This window comes from Thalassophryne amazonica, chromosome 8 (genome assembly GCF_902500255.1).
Source record: "Thalassophryne amazonica chromosome 8, fThaAma1.1, whole genome shotgun sequence".
In the NCBI taxonomy this organism is placed as follows: domain Eukaryota; kingdom Metazoa; phylum Chordata; class Actinopteri; order Batrachoidiformes; family Batrachoididae; genus Thalassophryne; species Thalassophryne amazonica.
In genome coordinates, this window is record NC_047110.1 from 107,947,083 (window position 1) to 107,973,619 (window position 26,537).

At 43.8% G+C, this 26,537-nt stretch overlaps 1 protein-coding gene across 2 annotated transcripts in view; it reads right to left on the reverse strand.

Annotated features, from left to right (window-relative positions):
• Positions 1-26,537, reverse strand: part of LOC117516279 (spondin-1-like) — a 253,559-nt gene that overhangs the window by 56,989 nt on the left and 170,033 nt on the right. For both annotated transcript variants that reach the window (XM_034177214.1, XM_034177215.1), the window contains exons 7-8: positions 8,186-8,250; positions 556-757 (exon numbers count right to left, since the gene is read on the reverse strand). In XM_034177214.1, the coding sequence (XP_034033105.1) occupies positions 556-757; positions 8,186-8,250 (267 nt within the window). The remainder of the gene's footprint in view (positions 1-555; positions 758-8,185; positions 8,251-26,537) is intronic.

Sequence of the window (26,537 nt, forward strand, 5' to 3'; positions counted from 1 at the left end):
AATCTAACTTAGTTACTTAGTAAGGAGTAATCAGTAATTACTAATTGGACTACTTTTGCAAAGTAATTGTGGCAACACTGGTCACATGCTGGCTTGAAAATTTTCAGCATGCCCAAAATTTTCAAGGAGCTCAGCGTATTAGGATGTACATCAGCGAGCTTCAGCGTGTTTCAACATGCTTCAGCAAGCTCTTAACTTATATATATATATATATATATATATATATATATATATATATATATATATATATATATATATATATATATATATATATATATAAACTTACCCATAACTTATTAGACTCATGTCAGCATTTTTAATATGCTAGTCAAGGTGTGACAAGGCTCTTCAGAGTTGTCATCGATGTTTTGGTGAGTTCTCTAGCTAGTCTCTTTCTTGTATACTCTCTAGCTCACTCAGAGAACTGAGGCTACATGACCTTCTACTTCTGGCCATTTCTGGGGTGTGTTTTCAGTGAAATTCCTCCAGGATTTACACCAGTAAAACCTCCAGGATGGTGAGAGATAACTTCAAAGGTCACATATGACACAGTACCTCATACGTGACGCCGCTGTCAGTCCCTGCATCCCAGGGTATCAGGTCGGTCACCAGCTTCTGGACCCAGCCGCACTCCTTGGTGCAAAGGTCCTCTCCTGATAAGCCCACATTCCAATCAGGACTTGGTCCCAGCATGGTCAAGAAGGACATCATGTGACGCGTCCGGTCCACTGAAAACTCTGCTGAGGGAGCTGCTCGCCTGGTGACAGGGGGCGGAGCGTATCAATAAGACAGAAGAAAAAGGAAGAGATTTGAATTTTAATGATGGTTTTGGTGGTTTAGATTTCTGGACACTAAATGATGAAACAGTTTTGATGGAGTCCAGTAAGTAACATTTTGGCCCATTTTGTTAATACACCACCAAATTACAACAAACATCACACCACACATTGACAACAGCGGTGTGAACATGCAATGACAGAAATGTAGACAAGCATCTAAATATAGTCCAGTGTCCACAGTCACAGATGTCTTAAGACACCAAGTCCAGAGTCCTGACTGCACCAATCACAGCGATTGCATTAATACCTGATCAGTCATTGAAATTATGACACTTCCCAGTTCTACAGTGGTCTAGATTTCTCAATTTATAGGGGTCTACAGTCCCCAGTCTACAGGGGTCGACAGTCTACAGTGGTCTACATTTTTGAATTTACAGGGGTCTACCATCCTCAGTCTACAGGGGTCTACAGTCCCCAATTTACAGGGTTCTACAGCCCCCAATCTACAGGGGTCTACAGTCCCCAGTCTACAGGGGTCTACAGTCTACAGTGGTCTACATTTTTGAATTTACAGGGGTCTACTGTCCTTAATCTACAGTTGTTTTGTAACAAGGTTCGGTCAGATCGGCACACAGAAATGATCACACAGACTGCATTTTGCTAGAACAAACAGGCGTATATTTATTCCCCACAAAAGCAGTTACATCAAACACAAGTGGTTGCAGCGCATAAAATATCTCTTTCTCTCTTACCGTGACGCCTTTAAGGTGGAGAGCCAACACCTTCGGCAGAGTGCGCTTGTCAACCGGCTGGGCATTCGTACGTAACCCGCAGCAGACTCTATCGGAGCATGGCTCTGCCCCCTCTTTTCTAGTGTGTGCGCGAAGGGAGGGTGAGTGGCCATCTCAAACTCCCAGGCGCACATAATTCCTTTAATCAACAGGCATCTGAAAGTTATTTCCTCTTGCAAAAACATAATGACCCCAGCTCTTCACTCCCAGTTCAGAATGACCCCAGCATGCTTCACTCCCAGTCGTTAGTGGCTACAAAAACAAATTCGTGCAATTAGTGTAATAATAATAAGTACATCATTAGGGTTACTTTAAGACAGGGGCAAAACAACATAATCTTTTCTCCACACAACAGTGGTCTACAGTCCCCAATCTACAGGGGTCTACAGCCCCCAATCTACATGGTTCTACAGCCCCCAGTCTACAGGGGTCTACATCCCCCAGTCTACAGGGGTCTACATCCCCCAGTCTACAGGGTTCTACAGTCCCCAATCTACAGGATTCTACAGCCCCCAGTTTACAGGGATCTACAGCCCCCAATCTACCGGGGTCTATATTCCCCAATCTACAGGAGTCTACAGCCCTAAAATATTCTGTTCTTGGTCACAAGGCTACAATATGCAGATATGGGTTGGATTCCAAGTCATACTACCCGTCTGTGTGCTTGAAAATGACATGGTCTGCATTGTCCTAGTCCATCAAGCTGGAAACTGGTTGCAGCCTTGTTTGGGTAAGTAACCTGTGATGGACTGGCATCCTGTCCAGATCGGGTTTAAGACTCGCATCCACTTTACGCTGCAGAATTTGAGGATAAGCACACCGAGATCTTCTTTCTTTTTCTACTTCTACAGCCTAAAACATTCTGGTTCTTTGTCAAGAGGTTTCTGCAATTACTTGTACCCTTTTTGATTACATGACCTCTGACCCTAATTACACGTTTGGTTGATTACAAGGTGATTGATGCCATGAAATATCCATTCAGAAACAACAAATGTTCTTAGGAACATTTTCTATTTCAATGCCCAAATCCTACTGAAAATAAGATATTTTGAAGATAATTAAGAAGTTATTATAAGTTTCTATCAGGAAAAAAAAACAGCTTTAGGCATTGAAATTATTTCTTAACCAAGAAGGAAACAGAAATGTTTTCAAGCCAGTTGACAAAATGCGTTAATATTTCATGCGCGCAGTGTGACTGTCGTTATGGGTTCACACACTTATGTGCGAATGTTCTCATTAGTACAAATAATAGTGGCACAATATATTGCTAATGACAGACGACGCTATGAGGGCTAATTAAGCAGATGTTTAGTGAGAGATACTCTCCATGCATGCGTGTATGTTTTTGTGTGTGTGTGCGGGTTCACGGCCGTGGCTGAGGCGTCAGTTCTGATAAGTTTCTAATTGCTCTTGAAGTAATTCCAGACTGCACGAGATGCCACAGCATGCAGATATTCAGACAAACTGTCCTCTAAGTGCCACATAAAGGAAGCGTCACAGCGTAAAACATCATTGTGCAAAGCAACTGCCAAAAAATGTAACATCAAAATTTACACAAATTATTTGCTCAGACTTTGTCTCATATATTTTTTGTAACTTTAAAAGTATTTATCCCATTATTAAGTACCTCCACAAAGCAGGTTCTGAATTCAGCAGTTTGTCACATTTCACTGTAAGCTGAGACAGAGGTCATCACATTTTGGCATTGATCCAAATCAAATTGTGAACCTTTACTTTGATTTCAGATCTTCAGTCTATGATCATGTCATGAGGGATGTTGATTGGTTCAGGAATCAGGATCAAAATGTCAGAATCTGTTCCTTGATCCTACGGTTGTCTAGCATCCTGTCCAGGGTGCAGCACACCTCTTGACCCGTGAATGGTCCTCGATTCAGACTCCTTTGATTCTACAATTATGATCAAAGTAAGACGGGCAGAAAAACAGTGAATAAAACAATCTACACAACGAAAGCTCTGTGATCAGGATTAAAGACGAATGCTCAAGATTAAAAAGCAGACTCCATGTTGAACAATCTGGGTGTAAGAGGAAGATCAAAGACAAATCATCAAGATCAAATGTCAGTAAACATCAAAGGTCAGGAACAAAAATTGGGATGAGGTTCACTGATGGGGATCACAGGTCACCAATTAGGATCAAAGACAGTAATAAAAGCTTAGTGATTGAGATCAAAGGTCAGGAACATTGATCAAATGTCAGGATCAAAGTGTGGGAACACAAACCAGGATCAAAGATCAGTGAACATGACAAATGAACAAATATCCGGATCAAAGCTCGATGATTAGGATCAAAGCTACATGACCAGGAACATATATTAGGATCAAAGCTCAGCAATTAGGATCAAAGCTCAGTGACCAGGACCAGAAATCCAGAACAAGTATCAGGATCAAAGCTCAGTGAGTAAGGTCAAAGCACAGTGACCAGGACCAAAGGTCAAGAACGAATGTCAGGATCAAAGCTCAGTGAGTGGGATCAAAGCTCAGAGACCAGGGCCATAAGTCAGGAACAACATCAGGCTCAAAGCTCAGTGAGTAGGATCAAAACTCAGTGTCAAGGGTCAAAACTCTGGAAAAAATATCAGGATCAAAGTTCAAAAACTCAGTGACAAGGGCCATAAGTCATGAACAATATAAGAGGGGACGTGATGATCTACTTGTAGTAGTTAAGCGGTGGGCTTCAGACCAGAGAATCTTAGACTTAAGCATGCACTGCTGGCTACAAAGTGGATCTATTACTCTGATTTGATCAACAAAAACAAGCATAACTCAAAGTTCTTGTGTGACGTGGTGGCAACACTTATTCATGGACAACCACCTGTAGTTGGGGAGGTGATGGATGGTCTTGTGGTTAAGGTGTTGGGCTTGAGACCAGAAGATCCTTGGTTCAAATCCCAGCCTGACTGGAAAATCACTAAGGGCCCTTGGGCAAGGTCTTTAATCCCCTAGTTGCTTGTTGCTTGCTTCACCCAGACATCAGGGTGAATATAAAGCATTATTTATAAAGCATTATTTATAAAGCGCTTTGAGCATCTGATGCAAATGGAAAAGCGCTATATAAATGCAGTCCATTTACCATTTAGTTTGCTCTCCTTTTACAGCACAAGATTTCTTGGATTACTTTGAGATGAAAATAGACGACATTAGGTTAAACATATCCCAGCATGCCTTAACCCAGCCACTACACCCTGCTATTGAGGTGGGCACCACTACTGAGGTATTACCTAGATTTACAGAATTTGAGAGTACCTCTCGAGGCATGCAGACAAAACTCATAACATCTGCAAAAAGCACAACCTGCTTATTTGATCCAATACCAACAAAACTGTTTAAGGACCTGTGGCCCACTCTTGGGCCAACTGTGCTGGAAATGATTAATCTTTCTTTAACTTCTGGATCTGTTCCTAAATGTTTCAAATCTGCAGTGATTAAACCATTACTTAAGAAACCTAATCTTGACCCTAGTGTATTGACAAACTATCGGCCGATATCAAATCTATCATTTACCTCTAAAATTGTGGAAAAAGTGGTGTCATGGCAGCTCGTAGACTATCTTACTGAGAATAATCTCTATGAGCCACTGCAGTCTGCTTTTAGAAAACATCATTCCACAGAGACAGCTCTCACTACAGTGGTGAATGATCTTCTGCTTGCAATGGATTCAGACACAACTACGGTTCTGGTGCTGTTAGATCTTAGTGCTACGTTTGATACCGTGGATCATCATATTCTACTGGACATATTGGAAAATCACTTTGGGATTACTGGGAGTGCCCTTGCATGGCTGACGTCATACTTGACCAGTCGTTCTCACTGTGTTTTGTACAGTAACACTACCTCTAACTTTAGTGACATGGAATTTGGGGTTCCACAGGGATCCGTCTTAGGCCACCTGCTTTTCTCCCTTTATATAGCACCCCTTGGGCACTGCTATGCTGATGATACTCAGTTATGCATGCCGATAACTGCTGGTAATCACATCCACATAAAATCCTTAGAAAATTGCCTTGCATCAGTGAGAAGCTGGATGTTGACTGAAATGATGGTTTTTGGTCCAGTGAGACATCGGTATCAATTTGACCACCTAATGCTTGGCCTAGGCTTGTGTGTCATACATCACACTGACAAAATTGAAGAACCTTGCGGTAATTTTTGATTCTACATTGTCCTTTGACCTCCACATTAGAGATATTACGAGGACTGCTTTCTTCCACCTGAGAAATATAGCAAAGATTCGTCCCATCCTGTCTATGGCTGATGCTGAGACCCTGATCCATTTGTTTATCTCTTCTAGATTGGACGACTGCAATGCTCTATTTTCTGGTTTACCGCAGTCCAGCATTAGGGCTCTCCAATTGGTTCAAAATGCTGCTGCCAGTTTTAACACAAAGAAGAAAGTTTGATCACATTACAACCATTTTGGCGTCTCTTCACTGGCTTCCTGTCCCTGTGAGATCAGATTTTAAGGTTCTATTACTAGCCTATAAAACTGGTCACGGACTGGAACCTCCCTACTTAGCTGACCTAATTAAACCCTACGTACCGGCCTGGGCTTTGCGTTCTCAGGGTGCAGGACTACTTTGTGTCCCTAGGGTGAATAAAAAGTCTGCGGGTCACAGAGCTTTCTCTTATCATGCCCCTGTTCTGTGGAATGATCTCCCTGCATCAATAAAACAGTCAGATTCTGTGGAGACTTTCAAGTCCAGACTTAAGATGCACTTATTTTCCCTGTCGTATGGCTAGCACACTGGCATAGTATAGTTCTACACTTTTTACTCTTCTAATTGAACCTATGGTCATGAGATTTGGCTCATGACCGAAAGAACAAGATCGCGAGTACAAGTGGCCGAGATGAGCTTCCTCCGCAGGGTGGCTGGGCGCTCCCTTAGAGATAGGGTGAGGAGCTCGATCACTCAGGAGGAGCTCGGAGTCAAGCCGTTGCTCCCCCACGTTGAAAGGAGCCAGCTGAGGTGGCTCGGGCATCTTTTTCAGATGCCCCCTGACGCCTCGCTGGAGAGGTGTTCTGGGCACGTCCCATCAGGAGGAGGCCCCGGGGAAGACCCAGGACACGCTGGAGGGACTACGTCTCTCAGCTGGCTTGGGAACGCCTCGGGGTTCCCCCGGAGGAGCTGGGGGAGGTGTGTGCGGATCGGGAGGTCTGGGAGGCTTTGCTTGAGCTGCTGCCCCCGCGACCCGACTCCGGATAAAGCGGAAGAAAATGGATGGATGGATGGATGGATGGATGGATGGATGGATGGATGGATGGATGGATGGATGGATGGATGGATGGATGGATGGATGGATGGATGGATGGATGGATGGATAAGTTAATTTTATCCAGAAACGGAGCAGGGCGAGGCCTCAACTTTATCTAAAGTCTGGGTGTTTTAGTAAAGCTTAGGGCTAGTGACCAGTGATCACCTCAGTATTTCTTTTGTTCTTCTTGTTGTTTAATGCTGACAAATTATACTGTATTTGTTGTCTTTTTGCCGCCTGATTGTTTTTTTTCTCTCTGTCTGAGTTGTGGCTCCATCCAGAGATGGGTTTCTGAAACCCTCCTGTCCCGTGCACCAGCAACATTTCCTTTATATTCGCTTTGTGAAATGTTTTGTAAATTGTTTTGTAAATTGTGTCTGTAGCATGGCCCAAGTAGAGGGTCACCCCTTTGAGTCTGGCCTGCTTGAGGGTTCTTCCTCAAATTGTCAGAGGGAGTTTTTCCTTTCCACTGGTGCCTGTGTGCTTAGTCTAAGGGTTACTAAGGTTAGACCTTACTTGTGTGAAGCACCTTTGGGCGAGGATCACCACTTTGTGAACAACTGTGTGAGTGATTTGGCACTATATAAATGAAAATAAATTGAAATTGAAAGCGGTTTGAGCTTCTGATGCAGATGTAAAAGCAGTATATAAATGCAGTCCTTTTACCATTTAACAATATCAGGATCAAAGCATAGTGAGTGGGATCAAAGCTCAGTGATCAGTGCCATAAATCAGGAACAATATCAGGATCAAAGCATAGTGAGTGGGATCAAAGCTCAGTGATCAGTGCCATAAATCAGGAACAATATCAGGATCAAAGCATAGTGAGTGGGATCAAAGCTCAGTGATCAGTGCCATAAATCAGGAACAATATCAGGATCAAAGCTCAGTGAGTGGGATCAAAGGTCAGTGTCAAGGGCCAAAGGTGAGGAATCAAAGTACAATGACCAGATCAAAACTCAGTGAGCAGGGCCAAACGTCAGGAACAAATATCAGAATCAAAGCACAATGATTAGGATCAAAGACCAGCAGTCAGGTGTAAGTGTGCAAGGCTTGTGTATGAGTTTGTGTGTAGAAATAAGAAAAAATGATGGAACTGAACAGGATCATAGTGATCAGAACTAAAACCTTTTTCACCTAAATACTGCTTACTGACACTCGTTTCTAGGAGCTCAGGAGTAGCAGACTCGGGTTCATCTGTGTATGTCCCCACCATAAAGTCAGTTTTCAGGCGTGGCTTAGTAAAGCTGCAGTTTAGGAATTTCCAGGTGGTTTAAGAGGAGCTTTTTCTGATGAATGAGGCACCTGAGTGAAGACATGTTACCCGCACGGAGTAATACTCACAGGTTGAGCGGCTGCCACGCCGGCCACTGAGCCTTCGTTTTAATGACAGTCAGAACTTCATCGCCCTGCAGAGAGAGTGGGAGAGACGGGCAATTTATCAACGAGTGGAAGACTATAAAGAGAGGAAAAAACAATGAAAAGGCCAAAGCCGGCAAACAGACATGACAGAGCAGCAGCGCTCTCATCCAAGGACAGCCTTTTCAGAGGCTTAAGAGTCCTGACAAAGTGGATCTCTTATCAGGACAAAATGGGTGTGGGCTTGTTTTTTGGTAGTCTAGTGTGGAGCTTCACTCTGAGAAACATTGCGGTCACTTCACGCTTCTTATCACATCAGATGTAATTATTCAGCCAAAAGTGGCGAAGAAAATGATGGATTCAGTGCAGGGAAGCAGTTGATTAGGATTAAATTGGATCGTCTAAATGCGCCCTTTCTGGTTCAATATTTGCCTTTATTGTGTTTTCCTCACTGCTTTCTTTTTTCACGCACACTCACAAACACACACAAACTGAGATTCTGAGCAAAAAAAAAAGAAGAGAAAAACCAAAAGAATCCTTTTTTCTGGTTGACTGAAGGTTCCACAATCACCCTGGAAGCCTCCTTGCGTCCCCGCAGTGCTCTGAGGTAAACAACTGTGTGGATGTGCATATCTTTGGAGGCAGCAAGTTTATGCGTGTGCATGAAAATGAGTTATCAAGTTATTGTCCATCCTTTCTGCAATGGGCGACTCTCACTGCTTCAACAAAGAGCCACAAAGAAGAAGTTCACTGCAGCCCGGAAACGTCACTGCACCCCGGAACCGTCACTGCACTCCGGAGTTGTCACTGCACCCCGGAACCGTCACTGCATCCCGGTGTCGTCACTGCACCCCGGAACCGTCACTGCACCCCGGAACCGTCACTGCACCCTGGAGTCATCTCTGCACCCTGGAGTCGTCACTGCAGACCGGAACCATCACTACGGCCCGGGAACCGTCACTGCACCCTGGAACTGTCACTGCACCCCGGAGTCGTCCCTGCAGCCAGGAATCATCACTGCACCACGGAGTCGTCCCTGCACCCAGGAATCATCACTGCACCCCGGAATCGTCACTGCACCCAGGAATCATCACTGCACCCGTGTAGGATCAAAAATTACCGCAACATTTTATAGGCAACAGGTATCAGTCATCCAGAGCACTGAATGGAGATACAATAAGACCAAGTTGCCATTTGTCCCACTTCGTGCACACTTTTGAACAATAATCCAAAAATATAATTTTCACATTGTGACACGTGAATTTAATTTGACTTATCATAGTATTTTTCAAAATTTGCATTTCTATAGCAGATGCTCAAAGCACTTTACAATGATAACTTTACAGTTGTATCAATTTACGGACTAAGGACCTTACCCAAGTCCTCTTAGTGGTGTTCCTGTTTGAAAGAGAATCAAACCAATGACTATGTGGTCTCTACTGCACCAGTTTAATCTCTAATGTTCATTAATGCTGAGTGTAATTTTATGTTATATATTTTTTTAAACAACTGCATCTCATGGGTCTGAAACAAATATCCCTCAGGACTGTAAAGTACAGCTGGTATGGTTTCTTAAAAATACAGTCAACTTTCACGACATTGAACAGATCAGCCTGAAGCTGGAACTGACATATTTTTGGGACAATCTTAAACCAGCACATATCACAGTATAAACATTTACAGTAAGAAAAGAAAAAGAGAAGAGAAACCAGTGGTTGCTAGTGCAGGAAAACACATTTGACATCCTTCATTTCTGTGAAAAGGAGGATCATATATTTTGTTTATCACAAGGCCGTGTGAATCCCCGTCAACAAAGAAGCAAAAATGAACAATCATGACTGGGTGACACTAAATCCTACACACTGTTGTATGGCTGGGGGTGCCTGGCTGCCTTTTGTTTCTGTCTTCTGTTCTGGCTTTTGTTTTTCCTTCCAGGTGGCACACGTTTAGGACTGAGTGGCTGTGTGGCTGAGTTATCAGGACCTCACCCTGATCACCTGAGGCTGATCATGTGCAGCTCGTCAGGACTCACAGCTGTGGTGCATCTCTATGGATTGGGGCATGGTGGCATTTAAGTCTGGAGTACACAGTGTGTATTTGCCAGAGACTCGACCTTGTGACCAGACGGGTGAGATCGTCGTCTTGAGAGCCATCTCATCATTATGGATGCAGAGACCGTCCAGGTTTGATGCTATGGTCTGTGAAAGAGGAGGGGGTGAGGTCTCACGCTCGTCAGCACACTTCCTGAGGTACGTTAGGTTTTGTGACTAACATTAGTACAGTCAGTAAATGTGGTGTCCCTCACACCTTATTATATTGAGCTGTTATGTTAGTCGTTTAATCAGCTTCCACTGCAGTTGAGAATGTGAACTGGGTGTTCCATGCCTGCAGGGTGGGAAGCTGATTAGTGATTAAGCCAGGAAGTGTTTGCTGTTTATGTACACCTTTGAGTGGTCTCTCTGTGTGTGGAGTGTGGACTCACATGATGGTTTCTTCTTTCACAGACTCGGTTTGTCGCGGCCACCTGGGGGGTGTCGGCGGGGTCCTTGGATCCAAACTATTTCTGGCTCCGGACCGTTAGTGCTGCTGGGAGCACACCGGCATTCCACCACGCCAGACCGCGCACTTATTTGTTTGTATTTTTTCACATCACTGTTATGTCATTAAATTTTGTTATCCTTTGTACCGTGCTCTGCTTATTTCATACTGGGTCCTTCAAACGCTGGTTGGTTCTCCGTCCTGCGTCCGACACATAACACACACGGTAGCTTTAATGAAGCTTTTTTTTTGTTTGTTTTTTTCAAGAATACTTTGTGAATGGCAAAAAAGAGGCAGAACCTGGGAAGTTTCATCTTTTCCTCATTTCTATGAGGGGATTGATGCAATGATCCTCCTAATCACTGGATTAGACCTAATTTGTTGTCAAGTGCATATTTTTTAATACCTCCTTCTTCTTCTGACCTCTCACTATACTTTTGATGCACTTGCATGCTTGTGCACTCTACAAAACAGTGCCAAATATTAAAGGTATGCCTTTGGTACACTACAACCTGCACAGAATGCAGCTTCTTCCTTTGTCATAATTGTGGATTAAATATGAGATTATGTGTGTGAGGCTGCAGAAAGAGATTCTGCAAAATACATATAATCAGATTGTTTATACTGATGTGAGGATCAAGTAAGCCTGGTTTAATGGTCAAAATTCAACATTCTCATTTCCACTGTGTTCATTTAACCCCTTAACGCCCATCGTCGCATATATGCTACAATCTCTGACTCAAATATGCAACTTACGAAATTGACCTGTATGCCCGTTGTCGCAAATTTGCAACATACCATCATTATTATTATAACATTATAACATAAAGTCATTACCAGAATACCCAATATTACTATCTAGTTTTTGTGCAAAAGTGAAATTAATAATCTCAACATTATTTACCATCTACTTACAAAACATTTTTTTTATATACAGCTATATAAATTCGGGCGTTAAGGGGTTAATTGCAACTTGTCCTGTCTAGGTGCACGCGCATGTGTGTGTGTGTGTGTTTCACAGAAAATCATATATTCACAAAAATCTCCTCAGTTAAATTTGAAGTTGGTTCAACAGCTGTGTAGAAGCTCAAATCAGATGCAAAAACCCTTAAAGGTGAAAAACACACAGCACAGTTCTCCTTCCAGGAAAACCAGCAGATGCTCCAAGTTGATGGGAAACAGAGAAAATACTGATGAAGCACTTTCTCTTACATCACATTCATAAATAAGTAATAGAATTAGTTTCAGAAAAAATGGAGACGGCTTTGCAGACTTCCTGTGTGGTGCACAAGTGTGACGCTGTCACATTTAATCAAACAGATTCGACATCATCAGCTGCATGAACGTCTGTGTGCAGACACTGAAGCGGAATTCAGCCATCGCTCGATTCCATTAGAGATCTGTTACCGTTTGTTGTCTGGTTAACGCTGCGGCAGAAAAATAAAGAGGAAAGAGTTTTTGCCCATGTTAGACACAAAAAAACCCTGAAATAAATAAAATGATAAAGAAAGACTTACACAATCACACAAGAAAGTGGACGAGTTACAGACGGCTGACATTGTTCAATAACACAGGATGTGAAAAGTATTTGCGCTGTCAGCATAAACCACTGCAATATTATTAAACCGGCATGCTAATGCCATATGGAAACTTACTCAGGGAAATCTGGACCAAACCTACCTTATTATTATTCCAAGACTGAGCCAGTATGCATGCATGTGCACACTCACACTCACACGCACTATTAAAAATAAATGAATGTGTGTGTTTTCTGGCTGTCATGTAGCTGTGACACACACTCTAAACCCAAATGTTCAAATGAATTAAAAAGTTTAAGTTGTGTAAACTCAAAGTTTTAAGAAAACGTTTGACTTACTAAAACTTTTCAAGTTTGTGTAACATGATCTTACTATTTGAGTAAATTAAACTCAGAATTTTTGATTGACTTGAACTAATTGTATATTAAGTAAGCAAAACTTCAAAGCATAACTTAAGCACAACTTAAAAGAATTAAGTAATTATATCCTCCTGACTACCTATATATATATATATATATATATATATATATATATATATATATATATATATATTAAAGGTTCCTGTTTCAAACCCCACTCCTGCCATGTTTCACTATGTAATGTGGAGCTGCGTCAGGAAGGGCATCCGGTGTAGAACTTGCGTCAGCTCAACATGCAGATCCACCTCTGATCTGCTGTGGTGACCCTGAGTGAAAAACAAGGGAGCAGCTGAACAGACTTACTTTTACTTAATAAACACTTTAATTTAATTGTAATCATGTGGTGCAAGTAGCATATACTGTAACCTAAACTTTTAAGTTCTGGGAACAATTGATTTTAAGTTTATGAACTCAAACATATTGTGCCAATGACTGCCTCAGTATTTTTTGAGTTCTGCTAGCTTGTTTGGGTTTACAGTGCACAAAAGAGCAGTAAAAATGTTTCAGATTGCACAGTTTCTCCAATCACAACCACTGGAGACTCAAACTCCACAATTTTCATCTTGGTATCTTGGTGGCTTCCCTCACTGGTTTTCTTCTTGCACAGTCATTCCATTTTTGAGGACTTGCTGCTCTATAAAATACGTCATACTGTGCCACATTTCTTCAGTGACCGATTGAAGTGTTCAATGTGTCGGCTGTTAAAGTTGCATTCTGATTTGCACAGATATGCATCCCAGAAGGTTACAGTCTAGAACTGCGGCAAACTGATGCAAAGACAAATGTGTCATACTTCAACCACATGATGTGTGCAAAAACTACTGTGACATAACTTCAGCACAACTGTACCGCTTTTTGGAAAACCTCATTTTGATGCCACAGCCAGTACAATAACATTGGAGTGTCCATGGAGACACAAGAGATCATCAAAGTATGTCAAAGATCATGGCAGAAAGGTAAAGTTGCCATCTTGAAAACCTGCTATGTTTAAAGTGAAACTACAACACAATGACAGAATATGCTGGTTCATGACAGACGTCGTCCCGGACCCTTTCCAATGTTTCAGACCTTGGGCTTTCGGGAGGTATACCATATTTTCTGAATTATATGACACTTTTGTAATTGTTATTAATAGTTAGGGAGGCCCCACAATTTATATTTCAAAGCAACTTATATTTGAAAAAATACTGCATTATCATCTATGGCCACAAGATAGTAGCATCTACACATGGCAAGCTGCTCCTGTATACTGAATGAAGTGCTGTTATTCACATGAAGAAGAAGAAAGAAAGAAGCAGCAGCAGCTCTGGATGACAAAGATATACTTTGTGTGAGAGAAAGAGTTGTTTGTACCGTGTGAGAAAATAACAGCAACAGAAAGTCCGCCAAGCTACTAAGTCTACTATCTTTTACAAATGTTTTACAAAATACTTCAAACTTTTTTCTCACATATGATTGATTCCCCTGTGACCCAGTCCTGGATAAATGGTTGAAGATGGGTGAGTGAGTAATGATCATCTGCTCAGTGTCTAAAAGAAGCAGTTTACTCACATTTTGTGCATAGGTACATAAATATATATACATAAAGGGCTACGTCTGTCTGTCCGGGATAAACTCCCAAACTATATATATATTCTGAATCCTCGTGACATGGGGAACAAACTGATACCATTTTTTTTTAAGTTGAACTGAAAATTACCCCCAAAATAGCCATTTATGTAAGACCATACAGTGTGATAAACTCCCAAACTATAATATGTAGCCCTAAAAAACTATATATATTCTGAATTCTCATGACATAGGGAACAAACTGGTACCATTTTTTTAAAATGTTGAACTGAAAATTACCCCCAAATAGCCGGCTGTGGGTATGACCAGGCAGATTCAAATTTCCAGCCCTGTATATGCGTTGGCCATCTCTGTTTATTTAATCCCTTTCTACAGCACACTCAGCACAGCACAGCCACAGCACACTCAGCAAAACAACAACACGCTTAGGCTGAGGCTGTGGATATGACCAGGCAGATTCAAATTTCCAGCCCTGTATATGCGTTGGCCATCTCTGTTTATTTAATCCCTTTCTACAGCACACTCAGCACAGCACAGCCACAGCACACTCAGCAAAACAACAACACGCTTAGGCTGAGGCTGTGGATATGACCAGGCAGATTCAAATTTCCAGCCCTGTATATGTGTTGGCCATCTCTTTTTATTTAATCCCTTTCTTCAGCTACTTTATGTTCTCAACTGTTAAGCACCTGACTGTTCTGTACAACCCAGTTTGCGTTCCTGTCTGAATACATTCATTTTATGTTTGTAAAATTGCAATGTAAAAACATTGAAATACACCACTACCTCAATTTTGATTCATTGATATTTACATTTATTGTCACCTATGTTTTGTGTGTAATTTTGTTCTAAATTTGACTGCAAAACAAAGTCTGCATGAAAGACTTCGAATGTGTTTGTCTTTTAAGCAAGTATTTCCACTTAGTTTGGTGAGTTCACCTCTTATTGTTCTGCTGGACAAACTTTAGCCCATTAACTATTATATTTATAAGACATCAGCATTACAAAAACAAATGTTGGGCAGTTGTTTTGATTAAAATGACTTTCTTGTTTGAAAGTGAGAATGGAGCTAAGAATCAGCAGCTGATAAAGAAGCAGCAAAGTCTGCAGGTTTCACCCTGTTACTGCTGTATGAACACATTAAAAATGCGATGAAGGTGGTTCATTCCTGCAGGGGTTTGACAAACATTTTTAAAATACTGCAGTGACAACTTAGTGATCTGGAACACTGTTATTTACAGATAAATTCTGTTTAAAGTATAAAGTATCGGTATCAGACTCAGAATTGGTTGTCAAAAAAAGAAACTGTGTGATCAGAAGATCCCAAATGGTAATGGAAAGGTTTGATGAAATAAAAACATAATTTGCCATTATCGCATAAAGAATTTAAACGATTCTTCAAGCAGCCATAAAGTAATTATGCAGTGATGGAAATGTATTTGTTTAATCATTTTCTCAGACTAATGGCACAACGTTCCAAAAGTGCTGCTGGCTGATCTGTAAAGCAGCAGCTGCCCATTACTTTGTTTTTAGCAGACGCCTTTAACATCACATAAAAGCACAAATCGTGATGAACACAAATATATCTGCTTCCTAATGACTGATTTAGTAAGGCAATTTATTTGCATAATGGCTTTTCTTTTTTGCACACATTTTCTTCACAGCTGCACACAAACGGCGGCAGCCTCGGTGGCCAGCAGACATCCGCTTTAGAGATGACAGAAGAAAATAAACCAAGCTACGGCTAACATCAAAACCAAACACATGCTGAGAGAGAAGGAAGAGTGTGACATTTGAACTGTAGATCATAATCACTGTTAAAATAATAAAATAATAAAGAATAAAGAATAATAAAGAATAATAAATATAATATATAATAAAGAAAATAATTTAAATCTTTCCTTCCCTCTCCCTCCATGTCAGAAAAATGTAGCTACAACGTAATCTCTCTCTCTCTGACAGAAAAACTGGCTATACATTCCTACACAATCCTTTCTGCAGAGTTGTGTGAACTTCTGATTGTGTCATTTCAATTTTAGACCATAACCACTATTAATCAGAAAATGACTATTTCTTGGATTTAGTGAATTTCTCCCACTCAACCAACTCCCTCTCTTTATTTTTCTTACATGTCTACATGCATACAAAATCCTTTCCACAGAGTCGTGTGGAGGTTTGGCTGCTATGTGAGTGTTAGAACATATTCACTATGATTTACTACATTTCTGTGTCTCACTAAAAGCCACACCTGCTCCTAATCCACCAACACCCAGCACCTATTAACTGCCAGGAGGTGGCAGACATGTCTAAGGTATATTGTGTATATATATATGTATATATATGTATATATATATATATACACACATATGCACACGTGTGTGTGTATGTATATATATATATATATATATATATATATATATATATATATATATATATATATATACATACACATACATATTCTATTTCTACCTCATTTCTTATGTTTTGTACTGTTACAAGTATTATTATTAATGCTTATCTTTCCACACGCTGTTTGATGGACATTTTCCTCTACTTGCACCCACCTTGTGTGTTTTTTAAGAGCTAACATGTGAATTTCTCCTCTGTGAGATCAATAAAGTTCATCTCATCTTATTTAATATTACGTAAGCAAAACAAAGTTGCATTTTGTTTAATATGGTGCATCCAGAGTTTTGTAAATTTTATTGACTTCATCAAAAAATCATGCGCCCTTTTTAATTTGTGGAGTTGATACCATTTGTTGTTTTTGCATTATAGTGTGTATTGCTCCATCTATTCACTCATGACCTTGAAGCCTAGGCTACTATCTTTGTCCTTGGAAAAGGGACTCATTCACATTGTCTCAGTCCACCCAGGTGTAAGTGTTTGCCTTGGTACTCGGTCGGAGAAGTAACATGCTATGGACTGGCATCCCATCCAGGGTGAGTCACCCAGGGATAAGCACGGGCACCAGTGAACCTCAGGGTCAATAGAGGACTTATTTCTTTTGCAGAGCCTAGACTGAAGTTTTGGTGAGGAAGATAAAGACAGCTTTCACCAGTCCTCCTAAAACTCCGCTGAGTGCTCTCAGTTGTTTGCACTTCACACTCGCTCACTTTGGAAAGAAGTTTTGCCTGCAGGGTCCGTGCACAAGGCACCATGAGTCGCTGTATTGTCTTTCCAAACTCAGTCTAATAAAGGAAAATGAGCCTGGGGACTTTGGGAAAAGGTGTCTAATAAAAAAAAAAATCAACCCTGCACTAATGCAATTACAGCTGCATGGAGTCTCTGGAGCAGATGGATGACTGGGACACGATGTTGTAACTCACTCGGAAAAAATCCACTCGAGCTCAGGCTGAAACAAGGGAGCACAGGCACAGGCACACAAACACGCTCACGTGCATGATCATGCTACCCAGAGAAACAAACAGCGTCATCTAAAGGTGACTACATGTAACACAATGTCTAATTCATCTCCTGCACCTACGTGCTCTGGACGCTTTTGTAAAATGTCATTTCACAAAGAAACATGCACCGATTTGTACCCAGAGGGCCATTCATCAACCACCTGTGATGTAGATATGAAGCCAGCAGCCGTATCATCTGTCCAATTACACTCTAATTTATTCATCCCTTCAGCTAGAGGCCATAATTTTACTGTATGGAAAAATAATTCAATTTATTTATAGAGTTCCAAATTATAGTAATAATAAGACGCGTTCCTCTTCAGTTAAATATTTAATTTAGTCATTTTCTGCTGCTTATCTGGGTCCAGGCAGGAGACCAAGCAGCTCGTCCCCACTTCCCTATGCTCAGTCAAGTCCTCTAACTTCCACGGGGATCCCGAGGCATTCCCAAGCCATCTGGGAAATATAATCCCTCCAGCATGTCCCGTCACCAGATACCTGAACCACCTCAGCTGGCTCCTTTCAATGTGAAGAAGCAGCAGCTCAACTCAGAGTACCTCTCAGATAGTTGAGCTTCTCAGCCTGTTCCAGAGTGTAAGCCCAGATACCTGACAAAGGAACTTCATTTCCACCAGTTGTATCTGCGACCTTATTCTTTTGGTTATTCCCCAAAGTTCATGATGAGAGGTGAGGATAGGAGCATCAATCAACTGGTTGATTGAGAGTCTTGCCTTCTGGCTCAGCTCCCTCTTCACCATGATGGTCCAGTACAGCATTTATAAAACATCAGACGTCACCCCAATCCATCTGTCGAGCTAACGCTCCGACCTGTAGTTTGTTTGTAGTTTTCTGGTTCATAAATTATTTGAGTGACAGGAGCCAGTGTATTAAATGTGATGCGTTGTGAATGTGCGAGTATTCACAAAGGGGTGCCACAGGGTTCTGTATTAGGACCTTTGTTATTATTCATGTATGTAAATGATTTAGGACATAATGTCTCTGATGCCAGTATGCATTTTTTATGCTGATTATATCATTTACTGCTTTGGTTCATCCCCGGTCAATGCTATCAAATCTTTGCAAAAAGCTTTTGATGTGGTGCAGCATAAACTGCTGCAACTAAAACTTGTCCTTAACTCTGACAAAACTAAACTCATGTTATTTTCAAATTCTAGAAAAGGTCCTCAAACTGCCTCTACAGTGTCCACGCTTGAGGGAAATGAAATTGTGGTGGTTCATTCATACAAATATCTTATCTTGCTTGACGACACTCTTACCTTCAAACCCCACATCGAGAATTTTGTGAAGAAACTCAAACTGAAACTGGGATTTTTCTTTCAAAATAAATGTTTTTCAATTTGAGGTTAGAAAGCGCCTTCTCACTGCAACTTTTTTTTTAATCTATTTTAGATTATGGAGACCTGTTATATATGAATGCTTCAGCTCAGTGCCTGAGAAAGACTGACTCTGTATATCATGCTTCCTTGAGGTTCATTACGAACTGTAGGACCCTGAATCATCATTGTGAACTGTATTCTCAAGTGAGATGGCCTTCTTTGTCCACCAGGGGGTTGATCCACTGGTATACTTTTATTTATAAGGCCATGCTTGGATTACTGCCCTCATACATCTGGAACTTAATCACACAGAAGTGTTTATTCTTATGGTTTATGTTCCAATGAACATTTGCTACTCTCTGTTCCTTATGTCCGCACTGAAACTGGAAAAAGGTCCTTCACCTTCTCTGCCCCTTCTTCATGGAACACTTTGCAAAAGGACTGGAAACTTACAGAACTGATCACATTAAATGACTTTAAAGCCAGACTGAGAGCACTTGAGACAGCCTCCTTCACATGTACTTGTTTTAATTAATTAATTTATTTATTTATTTGTTATATTGTAACTATATTTTTATTGCTGCATCTTGGCCAGGGCTCCCTTGAAAAAGAGGTTTTTAATCTCAATGGGACTTCCCTGGTAAAATAAAAGTTAAATGAAAATGAAAAAAAAAAAAAATGAAATGACCTATCCCAACTTATCTACAAGACCCCAAGAAACTTAAACTCTTCCACTTGGGGCAATAACTCTTCCCTGAGCCAAAAGGGACAGTCGACCCTTTTCTGAGAAAGGACCATGGTCTCAGATTTGGACGTGCTTATTTTCATTCCTGTCATTTCACACTCATCCAGCTAAAACATAAAATCAATGTCAATCTAAACACAGTCTGGATCTGAATCCCTTAAATCATAATCTGGCATTGAACAGGGGTGTAAAAATAACTGAGCACAGCAACATCAAGCTGCCAACTAAAATCAAGGTGTAGAAAGCAGTTGTACTCTCAAGCCATCTGTATGGCTGTGAGACCTGGACGCTTTACAGAGAACCCAATAAACAGCTTGAGTGCTTCCGCACAAGAGCTCTGCGCTCCGTCATGTGTATCAAATGGCAAGACAAGGTGACCAATCTAGAAGTACTGGATAGAGCAGGTTTAAGGCAATGACCCTGAAAGCACAGCAGTGCTGGTTAGGTCACATCATCCGGATGGAGGCCTTTCAGGTACGATAACAAATCATGTAAGAAGTTCTCACTAAAGATCATACAAAGACTAGATGCCCCAAGAAATTATACAAAGAGCACATTAAGAACAACCTGAGGTATTATTCCATCCCTGTGAAAGACCCTCAATCATGTGCCAGATACAGAACTGGCTCTCAAGCAACCACTCAAACTGCCTGCATGAACTTCAAAGACTCTCACACAGCACCAATCGACAATGTTCGAGAAAGCAGGAAGGGCTCAACATCCACCAAAAACCCAGCGTACTTCCAGTTCCCACACTGCATTCAGTTCCCCCAGATTGGATTTGCCCGAAAGGAAAGAAATGCAGTTTGACATCTTCGATACAGTTGGTCATCCAACCAACAATAACCAAGACAAATCGAAAAATCAATTTTAAAGTAGTAGATATGCCTACTTTGATGCACAGACCTCAGAATCATTGTAAACATATTAGTACCTGGTTACGTGTTGTGTGGGCCGCTGAAGAGGAGGTACTGTTGGCCCACCACCACAAGATGGCGCCCTGCTTGAAGTGCGGGCTTCAAGCACGAGAGGGCGTCGGAGCAACCAGGAGTGACAGCTGTCACTCATCATCCGTACCAGCTGTCACTCATCCACTACTCATCACCACCACCATAAAGGCCGGACTGCAACTCCACCTCCCCGCCGAGAAATCAGCTACCATTCAGGTAACTTTCTCTGCTGACACAAATCATTGAGTGATAACCTGAACTTCTTTTGCAGCCGTTATCCTGTGGTGTTCTGCCTTATCTGTGGGATTGGCGTTTGGTGTGATCAGCGACGGCTTCGCCTCACACCCCAAACCAAGATAAGTGGTTAAACAGGAGCTGCACAAGTGTGTGATTGGAGGTGGAGGTTCTCCCTCCTTTACTGAACACTGACTGTGGGAGTACTGAGTGTGCGAACTCACACTCATCTGGACTGTCTCTGTTTTCTGCCAGCAGTACCGGGTGTGACTGCTGAAGACAGCGGCCACCTGGGGCGCAGGCCTTGGCGGCTCCGGTGTTCTTCAGCTCCGTTGGTGGTGGAAGCTGTGTGGGGATCCAGCTCTTCTCTCGCCAGGCGTCTTCTATCGTCGAGCCTGCCCACACGTCACCTGGTGTATGATTGACAGTCCACCATATTGTTATTGTCTGTACGTCGTTGCGCGATTCACAACATTAAATTGTTACTTTTGGCTTATCCATTGTCCGTTCATTACCACCCCCTGTTGTGGGTCCGTGTCACGTCACTTTCACAACAGGATTTCTCGGCCAGCGTCATGGATCCCGAGGGGCGTCAACCATCGCTTGAACAGCCAATGGAAGAGCGAGGTGCACAGGCGCCAGCAGGAGGCGTGTTGGGTGAGCGGCAGCACATCTTAACCGCCTTTACCGCTCGGTTGGACTTAGTTACCGAGCAGAGCAGTGTTCTCAATCGTAGGATAGAGGCTCTCACCGCCCAGGTGGAAGCGCGTGCTCAGGGTGCTGCTGCAGCACCTCCTCCTGCTGACTGTGTGCCAGAAACAGACATTCCGCTGGTCGTTCAATGAACCCCCCCACCGTCCCCTGAAGCATACATAAGCCCTCCGGAGCCGTACGGAGGCTGTGTGGAGACGTGCGCGGACTTCTTGATGCAGTGCTCGCTCGTCTTTTCACAGCGTCCCGTCATGTACGCGTCAGACGTTAGCCGGGTGGCTTACGTTATAAATTTGCTTCGAGGAGAGGCACGTGCCTGGGCTACGGCGCTTTGGGAGCAGAATTCACGGCTCCTAACGGTTTATACTGAGTTTGTGAGGGAGTTCCGACAGGTGTTCGACCACCCTCATAGAGGCGAGACCGCTTCAAGTGTGCTGCTGTCGATACGGCAGGGGCGTCGGAGCGCAGCGAAGTATGCAGTCGACTTCCGCATCGCGGCAGCGCGAGCCAGCTGGAATGCTGTTGCACTCCGCGCCGCCTTTGTAAACGGACTGTCTCTGGTCCTTAAGGAGCACCTGGTGGCGAAGGACGAGCCGCAGGATTTAGATGGGCTTATCGACCTGGTTATATGGTTAGACAACCAATTAACGGAACACCGACGGCAGCGTGACGAGAGGCGTGGTCAGGTACACGCCGTCCCTCTTCCTCCTGGGTCTGAAAGGGAGCCGACTTCCCCACGCTCCACTGCCAGGGCTCTCCACGTGACAACAGCTCCCCCTGCTGACATTGCTATGGAGACGAGCAGGGCCAAAAAACGATCAGATCAGAGACAAAGGAGGCTGATCCGTGGAGAGTGTTTTCTCTGCAGCTCTACTGAGCACAAACAGAGAGAATGCCCCAAACGGTCAAAACAGCAGCACTCGTCCTTAGAGACTGGGCTAAGGGTGGGTCACAACACCCACGTGGGGAAACCCCGACGATCTGCACGAATCCCAGTCACGATCCTGAGTGGGGATCTAACCCTTCACGCCCCAGCACTGGTGGACACGGGGTCGGAGGGGAATCTGCTGGATAGCAGATGGGCAAAGGAGGTTGGGCTCCCTCTAGTGGCCTTACCGTCACCATTGTCGGTGCGGGCACTAGATGGCACCCTTCTTCCACTAATCACACACCAAACTCAGCCAGTGACATTGGTGGTGTCTGGGAATCACAGGGAGGAGATTGTGTTTTATGTAACACCTTCTACCTCCCGAGTGATTTTGGGTTTTCCATGGGTGTTAAAACACAATCCCCGGATTGATTGGCCGTCTGGGGTTGTGGTTCAGTGGAGTGAAACCTGCCACCGGGAGTGTTTAGGATCCTCGGTTCCACCCGGTGTGACAGCTAAGGAGGAGGTTTTAGTCCCCCCCAATCTGGCGGCGGTGCCGGCTGAGTACCACGACCTTGCTGACGTCTTCAGCAAGGATCTGGCACTCACGCTGCCCCCGCACCATCCGTACGATTGTGCCATTGATTTGATACCGGGCGCTGAGTACCCGTCCAGCAGGCTGTACAACCTCTCACGTCCGGAACGCGAATCAATGGAGAACTACATCCGGGACTCGTTAGCTGCCGGGTTGATCCGGAACTCCACCTCCCCGATGGGTGCTGGTTTCTTTTTTGTGGGCAAGAAGGACGGCGGACTCCATCCATGCATTGATTACAGAGGGCTGAACGAGATCACGGTTCGCAACCGATACCCGTTACCTCTGTTGGATTCAGTGTTCACGCCCCTGCATGGAGCCCAAATTTTCACGAAATTGGATCTTAGGAATGCTTATCACCTGGTTCGGATCCGGGAGGGAGACGAGTGGAAGACGGCATTTAACACCCCGTTAGGTCACTTTGAGTACCTGGTCATGCCGTTCGGCCTCACCAATGCGCCCGCGACGTTCCAAGCATTGGTTAATGACGTCTTGCGGGACTTCCTGCATCGGTTTGTCTTCGTATATCTAGACGATATACTCATCTTTTCTCCGGATCCTGAGACCCATGTCAAGCATGTACGTCAGGTCCTACAGCGGTTGTTGGAGAACCGGCTGTTTGTGAAGGGCGAGAAGTGTGAGTTCCACCGCACTTCTTTGTCCTTCTTGGGGTTCATCATCTCCTCCAACTCCGTCACCCCTGATCCGGCCAAGGTTGCGGCGGTGAGAGATTGGCCCCAACCAACGAACCGTAGGAAACTACAACAGTTCCTCGGTTTTGCAAATTTCTACCGGAGGTTCATCAAGGGCTACAGTCAGGTAGTTAGCCCCCTGACAGCCCTGACCTCCACAAAAGTCCCCTTCACCTGGTCGGATCAGTGCGAAGCCGCGTTTAGGGAGTTGAAACGTCGGTTCTCGACTGCACCGGTTCTGGTGCAGCCCGATCCCAAGCGCCAGTTTGTTGTTGAAGTGGATGCCTCTGACTCAGGGATAGGAGCCATGCTATCCCAGAGCGGGGAGTCCGACAAGGTTCTCCATCCATGTGCCTACTTTTCCCGCAGGTTGACCCCAGCTGAACGGAACTATGACGTCGGCAATCGGGAACTTCTTGCGGTGAAGGAGGCTCTTGAGGAGTGGAGACACCTGTTGGAGGGAGCATCAGTACCATTTACGGTTTTCACGGACCATCGGAACCTGGAGTACATCCGGACCGCGAAGCGTCTGAACCCCAGGCAAGCCCGCTGGTCGCTGTTCTTCGGGCGTTTTGACTTCCGGATCACCTACCGCCCTGGGACAAAGAACCAACGATCTGACGCCCTGTCCCGGGTGCACGAAGAGGAGGTCAAGACCGAGCTGTCAGACCCCCCTGAAACCATCATCCCCGGGTCCACTGTCGTGGCCGCCCTTACCTGGGACGTGGAGAAGACCGTCCGGGAGGCCCTGACACGGAGCCCGGACCTGGGGACCGGTCCGAAGAACAAACTGTACATCCCACCAGAGGCCAGGGCTGCGGTCCTTGACTTCTGTCACGGTTCCAAGCTCTCCTGTCACCCAGGGGTGCGAAGGACTGTGGCAGTGGTCCGGCAGCGCTTCTGGTGGGCGTCTATGGAAGCCGACGTCCGGGAGTATGTCCAGGCCTGCACCAGGGCTTGGCGGCTCCGGTGTTCTTCAGCTCCATTGGTGGTGGAAGCTGTGTGGGGATCCAGCTCTTCTCTCGCCAGGTGTCTTCTATCGTCGAGCCTGCCCACACGTCACCTGGTGTATGATTGACAGTCCACCATATTGTTATTGTCTGTACGTCGTTGTGCGATTCACAACATTAAATTGTTACTTTTGGCTTATCCATTGTCCGTTCATTACCGCCCCCTGTTGTGGGTCCGTGTCACGTCACTTTCACAACATTACCAGTGTTGTCATTTCAACTGCTCCCATTTTTGTTTGGGGTCGCCATAGCGGATGCAGCCAGATCCACATTAATATTTGGCACAAGTTTTACACCGGATGTCCTTCCTGGCGCAACTCCAGTTTCACCTGGAGAAACACACACAGCCGCCGGTGTTCCACAGAGGTAGCTTCTGAGATCTGATGGGATCAGGCTGACACAGAGCAGACCAGCTGCTAGTCCTGGTTACCAGTAACCAGTTTAGTGTTATGAAAGGGTTGTGTTAAGCTTGCTTCTTTCCTGCTCTCATAAAAGTTCAAAAGATGATGCGAGGCTCTGGTGAGACTGATCACAGGAACATTTAACTTTGTGACATAAAAACAAAAACAACATGTCCGATAGTGGTTGGCAGCACGATGAATGAAAGCGCCTGTTTGAACCTTATGTTTGCTTCACAATTTTGTTACTGCAGTCATACTGGTTCAGAACGGCAAAGTTAAACTATGCAACTTATGCTATGCTAGCAACAAATAGTTCCATAGTAATATATATATATATATATATATATATATATATATATATATATATACGAGGGCTGTCAATAAAGTTACGGTCCTTTTTATTTTTTTCAAAAACTATATGGATTTCATTCATATGTTTTTACGTCAGACATGCTTGAACCCTCGTGAGCATGCGTGAGTTTTTCCACGCCTGTCGGTGATGTCATTCGCCTGTGAGCACTCCTTGTGGGAAGAGTCGTCCAGCCCCTCGTCGGAATTCCTTTGTCTGAGAAGTTGCTGAGAGACTGGTGCGTTGTTTGATCAAAATTTTTTCTAAACCTGTGAGACACATCGAAGTGGACACGGTTCGAAAAATTAAGCTGGTTTTCAGTGAAAATTTTAACGGCTGATGAGAGATTTTGAGGTGATACTGTCGCTTTAAGGACTTTTCACGGTGCGAGACGTCGCGCAGCGCTCTCAGGCGGCGTCATCAGCCTGTTCAAGCTGAAAACCTCCACATTTCAGGCTCTATTGATCCAGGACGTCGTGAGAGAACAGAGAAGTTTCAGAAGAAGTCGGTTTCAGCATTTTATCCGGATATTCCACTGTTAAAGGAGATTTTTTTAATGAAAGACGTGCGGACGGGTCCGCGCGTCGGGACGCAGCCGCCGCGACGCTCCACCACAGGAAAAACACCTCTGTTGAAAGCCTTAAGGACAAGTTGGAACATGTCCTGCCTGTTAAACAATTTCTCATATACTCACTCCACTGAAAGCCATCAAAAGCCGCCTGGATTTTACAAATGGTTATCAACACGGAGGTGTTTTTCCTGTGCCGCCGCACCGCGTCGGCTGCGTCCCGACGCGCGGATCCGTCCGCACGTCTTTCATTAAAAAAATCTCCTTTAACAGTGGAATATCCGGATAAGATGCTGAAACCGACTTCTTCTGAAACTTCTCTGTTCTCTCACGACGTCCTGGATCAATAGAGCCTGAAATGTGGAGGTTTTCAGCTTGAACAGGCTGATGACGCTGCCTGAGAGCG